General features: G+C 39.4%; 1 protein-coding gene across 3 annotated transcripts in view; it reads right to left on the reverse strand.

Moving 5' to 3' along the window:
* The window catches only part of SPAG17 (sperm associated antigen 17), a 231,700-nt gene that overhangs the window by 134,875 nt on the left and 77,835 nt on the right, over positions 1–18,990 (reverse strand). For all 3 annotated transcript variants that reach the window (XM_016924818.3, XM_513687.8, XM_009428331.4), the window contains exons 5-10: positions 12,976–13,162; positions 10,845–11,039; positions 8,909–9,090; positions 4,390–4,551; positions 3,164–3,236; positions 2,840–2,952 (exon numbers count right to left, since the gene is read on the reverse strand). In XM_016924818.3, coding sequence (XP_016780307.3) covers positions 2,840–2,952; positions 3,164–3,236; positions 4,390–4,551; positions 8,909–9,090; positions 10,845–11,039; positions 12,976–13,162 — 912 coding nt within the window. The remainder of the gene's footprint in view (positions 1–2,839; positions 2,953–3,163; positions 3,237–4,389; positions 4,552–8,908; positions 9,091–10,844; positions 11,040–12,975; positions 13,163–18,990) is intronic.

Raw genomic sequence — 18,990 nt, forward strand, 5'->3', positions numbered from 1 at the left:
TAAGCTGGAATTCCCAAAGGGATAAAATTGAAAGAAAACTTAAAAGACAAAGAGAAAAACCCTGAAACTCCAACACCCATTCAATAATAATTAAGGTAAATCAATAGGAAAAATGATATTTGAAGATAGAAGACTTTCTTAGAATCTTCTGAATTTAACAAATATGTATTTAGTGTCTACTATGGGTTAGGTGTGGTTATTGTGTGCTGAGCATACAGCAACGAACAAGACTACATTGTTACTGCTTGCATGGAGTTTATATTCTAGTAGGAGGACGGGGAAGGGAAGAAAAAATAGCTGATCAATATATTGCAAAAAGAAAAGCTGTTGATAAGAAAATAAAACAAGGTGATGTGGTAGAGAGTGCTGTGTGTTGTGTGGGGAGAGGGTTCTTTAGATCAAGTGGTCAGAGAAGGCCTCTCTAAGGATTGACACTTCTACTGGAGACCCTCCAGAAAGAGAGAAAGCTTTCTAGGTAGAGAAGGTAGAGTAAAAGGTTAAGATAGAATTAAGCAACATATTTGAGGAAAAACCAGAAGGCCTATGTAGATGACGTGTGTGTGTGTGTGTGTGTGTGTGTGTGTGTGTGGTGGCAGGTAGGAGGTGAGATGACAGGTACATCTCAGAACCCTATTTTTAGGGCCTTTATGGGACAGTGTAAGGAATTTTTATTTCACACAGAATGTGACTGGAAATCAGATGATAATTCCCTTACACCATAATGACAAGTATGATAAAATCATACCTAGACATAGTCTTGTGTTATCAATTATAAAGAGAAAACCCTAACAGCTGCTAGAAAGAAAAGTAAAGATTATCTGCAAAGAAAAAAGTATCAAATTGACATCAGACTTCTTAACAGCAGCATTAAAAGGAAGACGACAATGCAGAAATGGCATCCAAATACTTTTCTGTGCAGATTCACTAGGTTTTAAGTCATTTCTGCTACTTACTACTTGAACAAACTTGAAAAACGTTTTGTGCCTCAGTTTCCTTATCTGTAAGATGGGTGATACGGTTTGGCTCTGTATCTCCACCTAAATCTCATCTCAAACTGTAATCCCCACGTGTCGAGGGAGGGAGGTGACGGGAGCATGAGGGTGGTTTCCCCCATGCTGTTCTTATGATAATGATGGAATTCTCATGAGACTTGATGGTTTTAAAAGTGGTAGTTTGTTCCTGCTGTCTTGTGAAGAAGGTGCCTGCTTTCCCTTCTACTATGACTGTGAGTTTCCTGAGGTCTCTCCAGCCATGCGGAACTGTGAGTCAATTAAACCTCCTTTGTTTATAAATTACCCAGTCTGGGGTAGTATCTTTACAGCAGTGTGAAAATGGACTAATACACTGGGGGATAAAAACAGTTCCTACTTCATAGGATTGTTCTGAAGATTACATGAGTTAACATATTGAAAGCATTTAGAACAGTGCCTGGCGCCTGTAAGTGCTACATATGTGCTACTAGTATGAATCACAAACTCTTTCAGATACACATAGAACCTTCACAATGACCATGTTACATCAGGCCACACGGGAAGCCTCAGGAAATTTTAATTTGCTAACTTGCAGAAAATGCCTACTGATTATAATGTTAAAAAATTAGAAATCATCAGTAAATAATGGAAATCAAAATAATTCATGGGTTAAACATGTAAATAAATAAAAGATTTAGAATTGAATACACTGAAAGCATCAGGATGCAAACAAAGAAACACTCGAAAAGAAATGTATAGCCTTAAATAAAGCAAAAAGACTAAAAATAAATGAAGTAAGCTTTCAATTAAAATGAAATACAAAATAAATCCAAAGAAAGTAGAAAGATGGAAATGACAGAGATGAGCCAGACACGGTGGTTCATGATTATAATCCCAGTGCTTTGGGAGGCTTAGGTGGGAGGTTGGCTTGGGGCCATGAGTTAAAGACCATACTGGGCAACATAGCAAGGCCTTGTCTCTCCAAAAAAATTATTTTAAATTCGCTGGGCATGGTGGTTCATGCTTGTAGTTCTAGATACTCAGGAGGCTGAAGTGGGAGGAACACTGAGCCCATGAGTTTGAGATTGTCAACTATGATTGTGCTACTGCACTCCAGCCTAGGGGACAGAGAGAGACCCTGTCTTAAAAATAATTAAATAAATAACAAATATATAAATAAATAGATGAAGAAATTAATGAAGAGATTAATAAAATAAAAAGTAAAATGGTGTTGATCAATGAAACCAAATCCTGGTTCTTTGAAAAGACCAATACAATAGCTATGCCCTTAACAATCATGATCAAGAAAAGGAAGGCACAAATAAATAACATCAGTCATGAGGAAAGGTACATGACCAGATACAGAGGAAATTTTAAAACATATTTAAGTGAATAGTGTAAAGCACATTGTATCAGATTTAAAACTCCAGTAAAATACTTATTAAGACATATTCATTAAGAAAAAAGCTGATGACAAAAATTGGCCTCAGAAATACAAAAATCTAGTTAAATCTACAAGCACGAAAGAAATTTTAAAGATAAAGACTATTAACAACCCCACCCACTTGTCCATGTTCTCTTCCTTTTCCTCTTCCATTAAAATGACACCAGACACAGAGTATTGAGGATATGTTCTACCAAAACTTCAGGGAATGTTACATAAATGGCTTCAGAGCATAGCAAAAGAAAAGAGAATTGAAGCTGAAGATTTAAGCAGACTTTAGTTTCATCTGAACTATTCTAATCTTTATAAAGGACAATGCACTTAGGTATTATGAGTATAATTTTAAAATGGTGTAAAAATAACAGAAGCCAGGAAAGATGAAATGACTTACTCAAGTATACACCCTGGGAAAAAGCCTCCCCACCTGTTCCAGCATACAATGCAGTATCAGGGGCACAGAAATGAATTCCTCTCGAATTGGATTCAGCAAATCATTGTAATATCTCATGTCTACTTCAGTTGTGACGACTGAAGTCACTGTAAAATATAGAAAATACCATTGCCCAATTAAGTTGTGTTCTCCATTATTTCCATCAAAATTTCATGCATAATTTCAAACTATGACTATGCACTAATAAATGCAGGAGCTGTAGGTGAAGGGAGGCTGAAAGTAATATGGAGGGCAGTCATTATCTCTTAAAGTGCCAGCTCATGGTGTTGATCCTCCAGCAGCCGATTTCATACATGCCTGGTGGTGGAGCTTGCGGTTCTTCATACTGTGCTTTCTTCTTTCCAGGAGCTGGTACAGCAGGTTGTGGAGCCTAGAAAAAGAATAATTAAAAAAGAAACAACTGAGATACCCAGCTGAGAGATGCCCTCATCAAATGCTGGTATGATGAGATCCAACAGGATACTCAGGTTGTATAATTATGTTCACACCACAAAATCATCTGCTAATATTAGAACCAAAGGAAAAGAGTTTTGCTTGATGAAGGAAAGAAGGTAATGGTATAGACATTATTCAGTTTTTCCTACCAGAACCCACTGAGCAATTGTGGAGAAAGTGATGGGGTGATGGGGCACTGAGCATCAAACAGGTTTTTCTTTTTTCCCCTGGGTGACTCAGAGTCATCCCATTCTCCCTCTCCCAATCCTTCAGCAGTTCTCCATTGCCTACATGATATAAACCAGACTCTCAACTTAGCACCAAAGGAGATTCATGACCTGGCTCCTGCCTCTCCAGGTTTAGTTTCTGTTGTTGTTCTTCACTTTGCACATGCAGCCTGGGATCACTGAACTACCCTGTGCTCCTGGCTTGTGCCATAATACTGCTTTTCCTTGACCTCCATATCTTTGTACATCTTTGCCCCTGTCTTGAGAATATCATTATATCCCTTTCCCCTATCATGCTTTCCATTAGGCACTTCATACTCATTTTCCCCACATCGCTAATCCTGGTTCAGTTTTCCTGACTTCCCTCTCTTTGCTCTACTCTTGTTTAGATCAGGTGACCAAGTTTATTTCTTCTACTGCAAGCTGAGATGACTGCTCTCAGCATTCATCATGCTACGTTGAAATCATTGTTGACTTGACTGCCATCCTCTTTAAAAGTTAACCTCAATGAGGAGGACAGGGAATGAGTTTTCATTATTGTATTGCCAGCATCTTGCACAGCTCTAGCACATAGCCAGGTGCTAAATAAATACTGCAATTACTTTGTCAATATCTTTCCTGTCACAGATGTTATTCATTGTACCGAGTGCTGACAAGAAGGTTCCATCCTTGCCTTTGTAAATGTCTGGTAGTTGAGGAGCTTCACAAAGCCCCCATCATGTAGCTATCTTTTATGCCAGTAGGCAGTATGACCTTAATGTAAGTATTTATGTAACTTTTTCTTCATATGCCTTATAAATATGAAAATAAATTTGTTCAGTGAATCATTCATCCCACTAAAGACATTGAGCCCATGCCTACCTCTGAAGTTGGCATGGCTTCTAATACAGGTTTCTCATTAACCACTTGTGGAACATTAATAAGCTGCATGCTTTCCAAATAGTGCTGGTGCTGCCTTTTCCAATCCAGGATGTCATACATCAAGCAGGCAATATTTTCAAAAATATCAGTGCCCAATTTCAGCTACAAGTGAGAGATTTAATGGCAATTGGTTACTAGTTTTACACTGTTGGAATCAGATATATGGTATATATCTCTTAACAGTTATGCCCATCAACTTTATACAGGAAAGCAAACCCCTAAATCTCCAAACCACTGAATCCCAACCATGGTGACCCCATTTATACTCCTGAACCTTTCTTCTTCTTCTTTGTTTACCGCAATATGGACTGTTTCCTTTGGAGGGCCGTATGGCTGCCTAATGTTTTAAGAGCCTAATTAATGCTTCAACTAAAAGAAATATAACTGAGTCATAAGTTTCAGCAGTGTGGCCTGTATTCTTAGTATCTCAAATCCTAAACATGTTAGGTAACTTTAATATCCTCAGCCAGTGACAAGCTATAGATGATTTCTTACCTGGCTATGCAAGGAACACAATGGAAACACTGACTCTGCTTTGTGGATCATCTACCCAAGTACGTTGCATCTACACAAGTATGTGGGCAATCAGTATTTCTTCTTTTCCTCCAAGCTCCACTTCTTTCCTTTCACCTGTTCTACCTCTACAGCAAAACACTAAGAAATCCTAATAGACTATTGCTTCTATAATACCCACAAGTTTTATGAGCTGGCAAGCAAATTGTAGCTCAGATACCTCTATTACTTGGGCTTTTGTTTCCAGAAGTAGGAAAGCATTGTGATGGCTGGGTCTGTCTGCCTGGAAGCAAAGAAGAATGAAATAGGCTCATCCTATGTCTGAGTTCAAGAAGTAAGGTGGTATGAGATGGTTCCTTGTATGCAGAAGTCCAGTGACGTGCACAGCTCTGCCAATCACTATGGTGCACCTGGTTGCTGGCTGGCTTCCCATTCCCACTAAGACCAAGGCTTCTTCAGTCAAGCTTCAATCTGGTATTGCTTGCCCAAATTCTGGCATAGAAATATGTTTTTGTTTTTGTTTTTATTTCTAGGAAATAGAGAAAGCTTTTGCCCAATGATCCCTTAGCTTAACCTAGTTAATTCATTTTAAAATGCAACAGCAAATCACATGCTAAGGACAACAAATTATTTCAGCAACCAGGGTCTTAACTTGAAATGTTGCCAATGTCTTCCAAGGACAGTTATCATGCATTGAAGGGCATTTATTTGATGTAAAGCTTTTGTTACCTTGGTTCAACAGAAATATAGCCTGCTTGTTTGCAGCCAAAGGTTGGAAAGGTTGCAAATGCTTTCCGCCAATCAAAGGGGAAGAGGGCTCCTTGGATGGATCCTATCTTGGATATGAAGCCATTATCAATTTACAGATATAGCTTAAAGTGTGACACTATGCATTTGATCTGCTTCTACTAGGGGTAGATTATAATTTTTATGCTTATTAAATGATCTTGTTTAAAATGAACTGTGATCTTACCTATTAAATTCAATGGCCTTTTCTTCTAGAATCCAATTTAATGACTGAACCATTTTCAAGACTTTCCCTCCCCATCATCCTCAATGCTGAGTGCTTCACTCACAAACCATATCTTACAGAGGCATGCATGGGCTTTAAAAGATTACTACAGTTGGACCCAGACCACAGCCCTGGTATAAGATGACATTCAGTAAATACCTGCAAATTGACTAATAGATCAGTCTGGGAAGCTGGGCAACACAGCCCTAATTGGCTCTGTAGAGACCTGAATGTTTTCATTGTTGACAGTTACCTTCATGGCCCAACTAGAGACCCTTTACATTAATGTTTCACTTCTGAAGTCAGGAATGTTCTACCATAACTAGACTGGTAATATTTTTCCACATAAAATAATTTTTCTGAACTTTAATTGCCATTTAAACTATTCCATTCTGTATTTTTAAAAGTAAAATATAGCCACTACCACTTTCTTTAAAAGGAAGTGATTAAAATGTGGACACTGCAGTGAGAAGCAGAGTGCTAGAAATGGTGCTCGGTCCTTTGAAGTTGCCATTGTATACCACAGTGTTCACATCTATGTTCTGATGATGCAATGGATTGTACACGATTTTAGACTCTGCATTTCAGCTTTATTCAGCCTGTGCCTGGAAAGTAAAGAAGACACACAGTAGGGAGCCCTAGCTAGAGATGGAGCAAAAGGTACTTGGCTTGAGGCTGACTTAGAAGCAGCTTCCTCTGAATGAATTATGGTTCAGGGATTATAAGGCTGGGATCTCCTGTGTCTTGTTGAACAAAAAATATACACAAGTTCTTGATAGGGTATTTAGCCAGGCCTTGGCCCAAATGAGAGGAGCAGTGTTTCTCCAAAATTTAAATTTGTGGATGTGGGTTTTATTAACCAGAGATTTTACATCCTTGGGAGAACAGCTGGTCTGTGGAAGAGAGAGTAAGAAGCTGGATTTGAGGTGGGATTTCAGGATCCCAAGGAAATAGCCTCTTCCCCCAAAATATGTCACGTTTTTTAGTATAATCTAGAGTTTCAAGAAAATAGGGTGGAATGTTCATATGTTACTTGGAAGGCCAATATCTCCAGGATAGGGAAACATACTGACCCAAGGCAACATGAAATAGTGAAGGACAGAGGACAGTGGGTCCTTCTCTGAGGTCAGGTTTAGGAGGCAGGAGAGTGGAAGACAAAGCAGGAAAGCTGAACACATCTAGATGAAGCGGTGGGGAGGGGCAAGGACAAAGGGAGTTTGGAGTCTCTCGTCTTTCCCAGAACTAGCTCTGCCTTCTATCACAGCTTTTCTACATTCAGCTTCATTTTCCATGCAGAGAACAAGGCTGAGATTCACCAGGATATCAGACTTAAGTGTGGTGTTTCTACATAGTGACATCTAATGCCTTGTGTTGAGAGTCTTTATAACTCAAACTGATCTCTCCATTACTACTTATTCAAGTCCTGTCCATCCTTCAGGGTTCAAGTCTGGCCACCCTCTTCAGAGTTTTCACTTACTTCATTAAGTGCATATCCATCTCAAGGTAATAGAACCGGGGACACTCAAGAGTCAGAAGTGTCCATGCCCCATAGCCTACCCTCGGCTGTAGAAACAGTTCCAGGCTTTGATCTCACCCTTCTCTTAGAGAGTCGGCTTTTTTTTTTTTTCTTGTCAGCTACCCACAGTCACTGTGCAGACACCCATCCACCCTCCACACTCCACTTTGCCCAGCCTTTTTCAGAGCACTCACTTGATATGGTCCTTCCCTAGGACTTTGCTTTCATTTCAGCTCCCTTAACGCTGAAATATATCGTCCTGCAGGGTATTCAACACTCCGAGGCCCCTGTTAGTTGGGATAAGGGTCAACTAGAAAGAGACCTGAGAGATTTTCTGTAGCAGAGGGATGCCTGAATACTTTCCACAGCATCTTCGATAAGTAGTCATTTGACCTTCCGTTTTGTTAAAAAGCCATCATGCATCTGTCATTCACTACTTTTCCAATCATTCCATTTTTTCTTTGTCTGAATTAGTAGGAAACTTAGAGTGTGTTTCACATAACCGAGCACCAGATATGTGGGTCCTTGACCACTGCTTCTCTGTTTCACGGTTTTAGTCTTGCCTCTCTGCAAACTCCTCAATAGCAGGGGCCAGTAAACCCCACTCTTGGGAAATGCCTGATAACTACAGGGCCAAAGTCAAGTCATCCTATTAGGATAGACCTTCTTGGCCAAATATATTAAAAATAAGATTTTGGGGCCAGGCATGGTGGCTCACGCCTGTAATCCTAGCACTTCGGGAGGCCAAGGCGGGTGGATCACCTGAGGTCAGGAGTTCGAGACCAGCCTGGCCAACATGGCGAAACCCCATCTCTACTAAAAATACAAAAATTAGCTGGGCCTGGTGGCACGTGCCTGTAGTCCCAGCTACATGGGAGGCTGAGGCAAGAGAATCACCTGAACTCAGGAGGCGGAGGTTGCAGTGAGATCACACCACTGCACTTCAGCCTGGGCAACAGAGCAAGACGGTCTCAAAAAAAAAAAAAAAAAAAGGGAATAAAAGCAAGGGCTTAGAAAAGCAATGTATGAACTGAAACATAAAAAGTCAGACATGTAATTTAACAAACTATGAAATTTACTATTTTAAAATTAATACATATGAAGATTCTAATTACTGTCTAGAACATTGTTGAGTTTTAAAACAAAGCCACGTGTCACCATATAAAAGAATCACCATCCTTTTGATCCTCATCTACTACATCTTATTATTTGTTGTTAATTCACACACTAAAAGCTAATGAATCAGACTATAACCATCATTGAGCATTCAATATTATCATTATCCTGAAGATAAAAGAGCCTAGCTCAATGCCTTGTAATCAGCGCTCAGTAACTATCTATGTCATGAATAAATGGAGCAAATAGAACCACTGTGTCACATGTTAAAACCATGCACTCTCAGTAATGTGTGTACTAACCATCATCTCGCCATCTGACCAGTCAGAAGGAAAATCAGCTGCTTTGACCATGTGCTCAAGTCGAGCAACATCAAAGAGATTTGTTTCAGGTTTCTCATTATTCAGGACTGGTTCCAAGTACTTCCAGAAAGTTTTAAGCTCTTTTATGGCATTTTCTTTCTTCAATTTTTCTGCTTCTAGATCTAATAATAGCAACATGTTTATATTACCAAATGAGAGTGTTAAATGTTTTCCCACTTTAAGTGAACATGGTGAGTCACATGCATTGCAAGATATCTGTACAGTACCAGAAAATGTAAATAAAGGAATGTAATTTTGATAAATTTTTGAAGTCGGAGTATACAATTATGAAATCAGAGAACTTTACTTCTGAGATTCATTTTAAATATGAACTTATCTCATGCCTTCATTTTATAGTTGAGGCCCAGGAAGATTATGACTAGGTCACACATTTTGGGAGCTAAATATGTTCAAGATTTCCATCACTCTTAGATGACAATCTACATAGGACCAGTTTTTCTGCCAAATCACTTTTTAAATCAACTTAGTGTCTGCTACATAACTGATTACAAATGCAGTTTATCTGGTTCTCCTTCTTATATTGCTGAAAACAGAGTGGATCAATGCTGTATGTTTCAGTTACCTTTTGGTCACATTAAATAGCAATAGGCTTCTCTGGGTATTTGTACTTTTACTGTAAAATAATGACAGATTTCCATAAAATTATGCTTAAAAATTTGCCCAAAATATTTATGCTTATTACATCTATAATTAAATAGTAGTTTCTACTACTAAGATCTCATTATTCTATTATAAAGTCTATTTTTTATTATTTTATTTTTATATATTAAATATTTTTACAGAGAGACTGTGTTTGGAGCTTATGCAGCATTTTCTCACTTCAATAATAAACCATTTAGTATTATAACTATCCTTTGAGATCATCAGGAATAGCCTAGGTTTGAACCTCAACTTTTTAACTTAATAGCTGCCTCTAGACTGAGAGTCCATTTTTGTAAAATGGAAACAATAAAACATACTTCCTAGGCTTGTTGTGAAAACAACATGAATCAATGTACTTAATGTCCTTAGCATTGAGCCTAGTCCCAAGACATGTGCCCAATATATGAGACCTATTAATATTATCAAGGGTAGCTATTTCTAACTTTATAGAGCAGCAATTTAAAAATGTAGTGTTATAAAAATTGGGATGTGGCTGCGTAAGATACAAAACACTGTGCAAATGATATTATTAATAAATAACAATAAAAGCAACAGCATATGGCAGAAAAAACTTGGGCATCTGGTAACACAATCTTACACCAAGTTCTAGTTCTATTTCCTAAAGTATACAGTGGCTTTTTGCTTCCCTTCAACAGAAGTCATCTAGGATAATCTTCTTAGATGAAGACCTCAAGGCTCAAAATGGCTAAATGGTATCATGATTGGAACTTCATCCCACAACTTGCTAGTCTAAGGCTAGGAAGATAGCACCCCAGTGATTTCTCATAATAAGCCAATAGCAGAACAGGGCAAGAATCTAAGGCTGTGACCTCCCTTGGGCTACTTGAACTGTGACTTCTGCAAGAACAGATTATTAACAGTGATTCATCCAGCGCATCCTTTAGGTAAAACTTATAGATCAAATGCTCCAGAAAAGGCAGTTGGATAACCAAGTCTTCTGACCTGCAGTCTGTTTTCTGTGGCTATAAATACAGGGTATGATACAGGGGATATAAATACAGGGTATGATTTTGATTTGCAAAATTTACAACACTTGGCTGGTGCAAGCAGAGTAAATGGCAAATCAAAGTCTTGAAAAGATTTAATAATGTACTAATTGTAAGACTATGTTTTGGACAGAAAATTATATTTGTACTTTAAGGACAGTGGGTAATATTGAAGGACTCAGTAAGTTGTGTAGCAGACTGCATACCTTCTGGCTGAAGAAGAACTTCCTGCTGCTGGTTAACTGCTGCCAGGTGTGTCTGCAGAGGTTCATAATTCTCTGAAGATATTTTAATCACGCTGGTTATAGGAATGCCAAGCTCAGCCATAATTGCTAATAGCTGAGGATTGTTGAAGCCCACAACTATAATGTAATGTTGGGCACCATCATCTGGCTCATCGTCTGTTCAAAATACCATAAAGAAGAGCAGCCATCATTGTAAAAGAGAGCAGGTTGCACTCAGCCAGTTCAATGGTTATATACATTATGCATGCATTTATAATCCCTCTGGCTTGCCAAAAATGATCCAGTTGGCTGGAATGCAGTCATGTTGACTGTTTTTCATTATTGCCCTTCCAGTAAGAAGGCTGTGACTATTTTACAAAATATTAAATCACTTTTGCAAATGCGACATAGGCGTAATAGAAGGACAAACCTATATGGGGCTTGTGGTCATAGAAAATGTGTGCTTGGGTTTTTGTTAAGAGTTTAGCCTGTAACTTTTTTGGGTTCTAATCTCTTTTGAGCAACATCTGGCTTTACTCCTGAATTACAAATAGCTACAGCTTTGTGGTATTTTATAACTAGAGGTGTTTACAGAAGAGGGAAATAATGAATATGGACATGCTCCCTTAAAAAGTGTTGTATGCACTTATGTCAATGGGTGTGAATCCCGAGTATGGATTATGTAGTAACTATGTATTTATTGCATTAAAAATTTAAAATACATAGTGTGCACTTTCCTAACATTTTTCTCCTTTATTTGGCCCTGGTTATGCTATTTTATTAATATTAAGACATGATCTTATTTTAGAATGTGACATTCTGCAGGGTAAGAATAATTGTTATACTTTAATACTGATAGCACATGGTACAAAAAAGCACTACATTTCACAAAAGCCCATTAAGATCAATATATAAATAGTGCAACAGAGGCACAACTTTTCATTTTTAAGTTATGACTTTTCTTCTATCACTAAACTAATCAATGTTGATATTGCCCATGGACTTCATAATATCACTTCTTCCAAGTCTACTGGATTTAGAGCAGAGATGCATGAGGGGAGTCAACTGGTAAAGGATGGGAAAGCCCTCTGCTATCTCATTTAAATATGCAGATAACAACAAGTAGCTCATTTGCATTCAAGGGAAGGCAGGAATGAATTACTTACAGCTGCCTAGGATGAATCATTTTTATATTAAGAAACTAAAATGAAAGAAAAATTCTAGTGTCTCTATCCAGGGCAAAATGATTGTGGGGGAGTTGGGGTCAGGAAACTATGTGCTCTATGTGAGTCACCAAATTAACTGATCTGATTTTATTACCACTGTGTTTCACTCATGACCATAATCACTTTTTATTTTGCTTTATAATTATGTCTGACTTTCCTATATGTGCCCAACAAGATAGTAAGCTCCTTGGCAGCACAGTCAACTGGCTATCTCAGCCTTTATTTGCACTGTGTAAATGTGCCTAGCAAGACACATGCTTAATAAATATTTGTTTAAGAGAGCCAGGTGTAGTGGCTCATGCCTGTAATCTCAGCACTTTGGGAGGCTGAGGAGGGAGAGTCACTTGAGCCCAGGTGTTCAAGGCCACTCTTGGCAACATAGAGAGATCCTGTCTCTACAAAATAAATTAATAAGTAAATAAGTTGGGCATGGTCATGTTCCTGTATTCCCAGCTACTGGGGAGGCTGAGGTGGAAGGATGGCTTGAGCCTGGGATTTTGAAGCTGTAGTATAAGCCATGATTGTGCCACTGCACTCTAGCCTGGGTGACAGAGGAAGACCCTGTCTCAAGAAAAATTTGCTTGCAGACACAAATGAATTGCAAATAGAAATCTTTTTCTCTCAGGGTGTCATGGGAGTAAGTGATTTATGATTCTAATGAGTGAAAAGGCTGGGAAAGACTAAGCGTAGTTATTGGGATGACTGCTCCAATCGCATCACAGTTCATGAGGCAGGAAAATTCTAGTGTCTCTAGGGCAAAATGATTGTGGAGGAATTGGCTTCAGGAAACTATGCGCTCTATGTGAGTCACCAAATTAACTGGTCTCATTTTATTGCCACTGTGTTTCACTCGTGAAAGGCACCGCCGGCAGCAGCACCTTACTGACCAATGTAACGATTGGTGTGGTCGTCTTCTCCTCTCCGCTTTAACTGGGTGGTCTTTTTCACTGGTGCGTTTGCCTCAAGCTGATCCTTTCCCTTTCCTTTGGCAGGCTTGGCACTTGGAGCCTTTTTCTCCTTGGGAGATTTTGCTTTCCCTTTATCCTTTTCTAACTTAGGTTTGTCTTCTATTACCTGGAATGAGAGAACACTTTTTTCTCCAAATCAAACAGTGAGCAAGCAATGGCTTTTCTACTGCCAGGTGAATTAATTCTTCATCTCATTCAATCACTTGTATACTCTTTATTTTTTAGATATTCATTATATAAGTCAGCATAGTGGAGATTCCAGCTTGAGACTAAGTTGTGACAAGGCACATTTATGCATGAGGACTGGAGGAGTGGGTGCCAGAAAGCTGGTTATAGAGACTTCTGGAAGAGAATCAGTCCTACGGGAGAGCCAAGTGAGGCCTAAGAAGCCACCCCAGTGGTTTGATGGCAGGGCGGGAAGATAATTCTGAGTACATAATGGTGTCAGGAATTTAGGTTTATCTTTTAGTCTAGCCCTGGGGAGCCTCTGTCTGAGTCTCAGAGAGAGGTGGGGTTGGTTATTAAAAACAAAACAAGAATTAAAAATAAAGAGGAAAAGAGATGTTTTGCTAAAATCTCCTTGATAAAGCATTTCATAGTACAAGTAATGTATTGACCAATTTTTAAATAAAGATTAAAAGATTCTTTGGGGAACTTAGCATTAACTAAGTATTTTTATTATAATCCTACTAAAGAATGTGCAGACATAACCAATGGTTGCTATTTGATGCCTTCAAAGATGGGGTCAGAATAAAACATCAGTTGGCAACATGAATTCCTTCCATGATGCTCTGGGGCGTGCTTAGATTGGCATGTACCATGTAAACATTAATTCCGCCCCAACACCCCGCTTTTCTTTCTTTCCAAACAGTTGCCAAAAATGTTGTGCAGTACTTCATAATGTAATTACACTTTCAGTTCATGTGTTTATTAATACAAATTAGTTGTACTCACTGAAATGTTGTGGCAGTACTGAGAAGATATGTTGCTTTGACATCCAGCTAACAGAATGTAACGCAGAAGGGGAGAGGAGCACTTCCCCTACCCTACTCCATGTGGCTTCTGGATGTTAAGGGCTCCGGAGAGCCCAGTTTAGCTTTGGCACCCAGAGGGGCCCATGGCTTCTAGCACCTATGGCTCTAGTGGTGATGAAACTGCCACCCTTTGTACCTGCTCCTCAGCAGAAGGGGACATCATCAGCAGGGGCTTCAAGTGTCACTCACAGCCTGGGGTGGAGGCAGGTACAGACTATGAAATGGCCTCACCCATTTCTAGAAAGTGAAGAAAAATCCAACTGGCTAGAGCATATGTAAGTGGTAAAATTAACTCCTTAGAAGAGCTAGGGGCGAAGAAGAAAATACATCCCTGGAGTGGAAGTGGAGGTCCAGGGAAACCGCTCCATGCCAGACAGAAAAAGGGGATTGGAAGGAAAAGAGGGCATTGCCAAAGTCAAGCTTGCCAGACTTTACACACATCTCCCTTAGTTGATCCCCAATGACACAAATGCGGTAATCTTAACAATAGAATTTCAATGAGAATGGAAGTTCTGAAAATGTATGGGATGCTGGTATTCATCTATTCATTCATTCATTCAGTGAATATTTTTATGAGCTTCAGTTTCTGTCCCAGCCTTCCTCAGCAGCAGAGGGAAACATCAGTAAAGGCTGCAGGTATCACTCACAAACACTGGGTAGAGGCAGCAACGAGAGCACAGGTAAGGTACAGAAGAGTGAAAGGGTCCTAGCATTTCTCTCTGCACCAGGTATAAATTGGTGCCTAAAATGGGGCTCGGCTCTGCCCCTTGAGCTCACAGCCTATGGGGAAAGAAAGAGAAAAAGAAATACAAACAAACAGATAAAAATGTGAATATAAATTTTCGCGACTGCTATGAAGAATAAAACCCAGTGTCGTTATAGAAACACAATTGAGAACACTTTCATAAGTAGGTGATGAAGGACTCTCTGTGGAAGTGACATTTGAGCGAAGATCTCAAAGGCAAGAGTCATACACATGAGAAGCAGGGAAAATGTAGTGTGTGTGTGTGTGTGTGTGTGTGTGTGTGTGTGAAGATCCTAAGGCATAAGAGGCTGCGTGTGTTCCAAGAACTGAAAGGAGATGACCCCGGCAGGGAAATTAGCAGTGGAGGTGCAGAGTAGCCCAAGATGAGGTGTGTGAGGCAGAGCATGGGCCAGGCCATCCAGGGCTTTGGAGGTAGACATAACAAGTTTATGTCTTAACTAAAATGCAATGGGAAGATTTTAAAGGGTTTTAAGTAGAGGAGCTCTATGATTTTGCAAGATTGGAAACCAGAAGACTAGTAAGGAAACTCTCGCAATAGTCCAGATAAAACCCAATAGTGACTTAGATTAAAGTGTTGGCAGAGTGAAGAAAGATACATTTGAGATGTATCTTGGATATTGAAACTTCATGGGTTGAAAGATTAGATATGAAGTCTGAATAAGAAGGTACATTAAGATAGTGCTGTGGATTTTAGTTTGAGCAACTGGGTGGTTGATGATGTCACAGAGATAGAGAAGACTGGGTGATAAATGAGTTTTACTTAAGGTGGACAGAATATTAACAGTGTTATGTCAACTTTGAGATGCCTCTTGAGAGGTCAAGAAGGTAGTTCAATACACACATTCTCTCCCTAGAAGAGAAATTTGGCTAGAGTTACAAATGCAGGTGTGCATAACATACAAATAGTAGTTAATTGCATGGGAAGAGATGAATCACCATGGGTGAAGTTTCTTGAGAAATATGAGAATTGAGTCCGAGATCATGCTAGAGACTCCAATGCTTACCAATGGGTATAGGGAGAGATGCCAGCAGAAAGAGACAGCGAAGTGGATAAAAAGATAGGGAAAAATATATAGTGTGAAGCTAGAGAACTAAGAAACCAAAAAGGTCAAAAAGACAAGAATTGGCAGTTGTAGGTAACATTAAGAAGAGCAATTATGGTGGAGTGTGGAGGTGGAAAATAGGAGGGCAGTATCAATAGAGAAACCACTTTTATGGACAACTGTTTCTGGAAGTTTGGTTGTGAAGCAGAACCAGAGCTCTGAGTTGTTCAGTGGGTGAGTGGATGCAAGGGGGTATGAGGTCAAGGTATGTATATATGTAAAGTCAAGAGATGTTATGCTTGCAGGCTGATGGAATGATCCAGTAGAGAAGGAGACAGTGAAGATATGGGGCTGAGGAGACTAAAGTTCTCCAGAAGTCAACATGGGATAAGAACAAAAGAATGTGCCAATGACTGGACCTTGATAGAAGGAGAGGGAATTTCTTAGTTTCATAACTAAGAACAACAGGAAGAGGCTGGGTGCCAGAAACAGAGACATCTTGATGGTGTTGAGAAAATGTTTCAATTTTTTCAAGTGAAGCATGAGGCAAAGTCATCAATTGAGAAAAGGCAGGAAAGAGGCAGGAGGTTTGAATAGGGAAGATGACGTAAGAGTTATCTTATGTCAGAGAGTGGGGGAGCAAGCTTACTGAGGTAATATGGTAGGACTCTGCCAGTGGTGAGAACTTATTGAAAATGCTGAGATTGTTAATTTTACATGAAATCAGTCTGTTTAGTTGTGTGAATTCCTCCATTTATGTTTAGCTGCTCAGGAATAGAAATGAAAATGATGGATCACTGAGTTCATCCTGGGAGGGGTTTTGCGAAATGATTGTGATGGAAGGAGAGAAGAGCAAGGGGAATCAAGAGTAAGCAGAGAAACGATAATACTGATTGGATCATGGAACCTAAGCCAAACAAATAGCAGGAGAGGACAATGAATAGAAAGTGTTGGGATTTATGGACTGGGATTTATAATGTGGTTGAAGAAATTATGTAGGAGGATATTGGATTATGAGTAAGAGACAAGGATAGGAAATTTCCAAGGTTAGAGAACAGGAGATCTCAAGACTTTGGAGGTGATGAGGGCTTCAGTGATGACAAGGTTCAAGGGAGGCAATGGCTGAGGTGGAGTGGAGGAAATAATCATTAGAGAACTAAGAGGCCAGTAAGAAGAGCATTACTCAGTAATAAAAAACATCAAAAAAGAAAAAAAAAAGAAGAATCAGAGAAATCAGAGAGGCAGAGAATAACAGTGTTAATTCCAAATTGTCCAGGGCAGAGATTTCCTGATAGACAGATAGGAGGGTCTGGGTAACCTGGGAGTTACAGCCATGTGGTCAGGGGGCTGCATCAGGCCATCAGGACTGTAAACCTTTAAACTAACTCCCTAGTTAAGACTTGAGGTACTACATAAGTTTCTGACAGTTTGCCTTCCTATGTACAATTTGTCTACAGGGAGAAAACTTTCAGTTAATGCTGATGGGTCTGTCCCACAAAACTGACAGTAATATTTACTGTAGTAAATTAGCAAGTGGCTATTCTAATCATGGCTGTCATTGTCACTATTATTATCATCCTTATCATTATCAATATTACATTTCTATTTATTACATTCTTACTATAGTCCAAATATTCTATCTCGTCAAGTCTTCACAATAACTACAATAGGTAGAGCACCATCTTCATTTTACGGAGGAGAAAACTGAGTCTTAGTGAGGGCAAGTAGTTGTTCAAACTCAAAGCTAATATGTGGCAAAGCCAGGCCAGTCACCCATGCTCTTTTTTAATGGGTTTGTAAGGCACAAGTCAGTGCCCCTGAGTGCAGTTGGCCTGGAAGCACTGGTAAGACTCATGCAGGGCTCTCTAACAGCCAAGCTTTGGATCATAGCAAATTTACTAATTTGCAACACCCTGTGCAGCATGTTGGTAGACAGCTGGCCTTGCTACAGAAAGTTCCAATGTGGCCATCAAAAACATACCAGAAACTTTTACAACTGCAATTTTAAATAAAATCTCAGGGTGATCTTTTGATCTAAAAAGATGAAACCATTTTAGATTAAATTATTTTAAAGTTTACCTGGAAGAATAAACATTAATTCATTTATGCATTCATTCATTCATTTCATCATTTCACAGATACTCCTCCCCATCATGTGTTAGACAGTAAGAGGCCCTCTGGCCCTCCAGGTTCTCCTAGGTAGGGTGTGAGAGCCTGTGCAGCCACATAAGTCTCATCCCTTTGAAGCCATTTTAGCAAAGACTGGAGTTCTAGAAGCTCAGGAACTCTCTGGCCCTTTCTTCTATTTGGTTCTTGGGATTCTGGGATTCTGCAGAAAGGAGGGCGGACTACAACCAAACATTCAAAGGAAGTGCTAAATTCTAGTAGCAGAGTATAGTTTCCAGACATCATCATCTTTAATTTGATCTCACAAGGCAACCTGTAAGATGGGTAATTTTATCCCCATTTTATAAATTAATACAGAGTTTGTCCGAAGACACACAACTGTGGTAGAGAGTGCTGGTCTGACTTCAAACCCTAAACTCATTTTATTTCCATGATACTCTTGTCTCAGTCTTTGATGCTCTCCTGATTTCTCCATACCTGTCTGCCTCCCTCTACTCTGTCTTCCCAGGGGCTGAATCACACTTGCTCGATGCCCTTTTCTTTCTCCAGAGCACTCCACCCACCTCAGCCATTCATCCTGCTCACTTCCCTTTCTCTCTCTGCTCACTTCTCCTTTCTCTCCCATTCTTTTGCCTTTGCATTCCTCTAGCAAGGCCAAACTTGGGAGACTGGAGAACAGTATATTTTAAACTAATTTCCATTAACATTAAAATTATCAATATTTACCTCCCCCACCTTCGCAAAAGTATTAAAAATGTTTAAAGTTTTTATAGATGAGTCTCACTCTGTGGCCCAGACTGGACTCAAACTCCTGGGCTCAAGAAATCCTCCTACCTCAGACTCCCGAGTAGCTGGGACAACAGCTGCATGCCACCATGCCCAGCTAAAAGTATTTTTAAAGAGGACCCTTATAAATCCTTATTTACTTCTGTAAATAACTTTTTCTTATAAAAATTATTACTAA

This window comes from Pan troglodytes, chromosome 1 (genome assembly GCF_028858775.2).
Source record: "Pan troglodytes isolate AG18354 chromosome 1, NHGRI_mPanTro3-v2.0_pri, whole genome shotgun sequence".
Lineage (NCBI taxonomy): Eukaryota > Metazoa > Chordata > Mammalia > Primates > Hominidae > Pan > Pan troglodytes.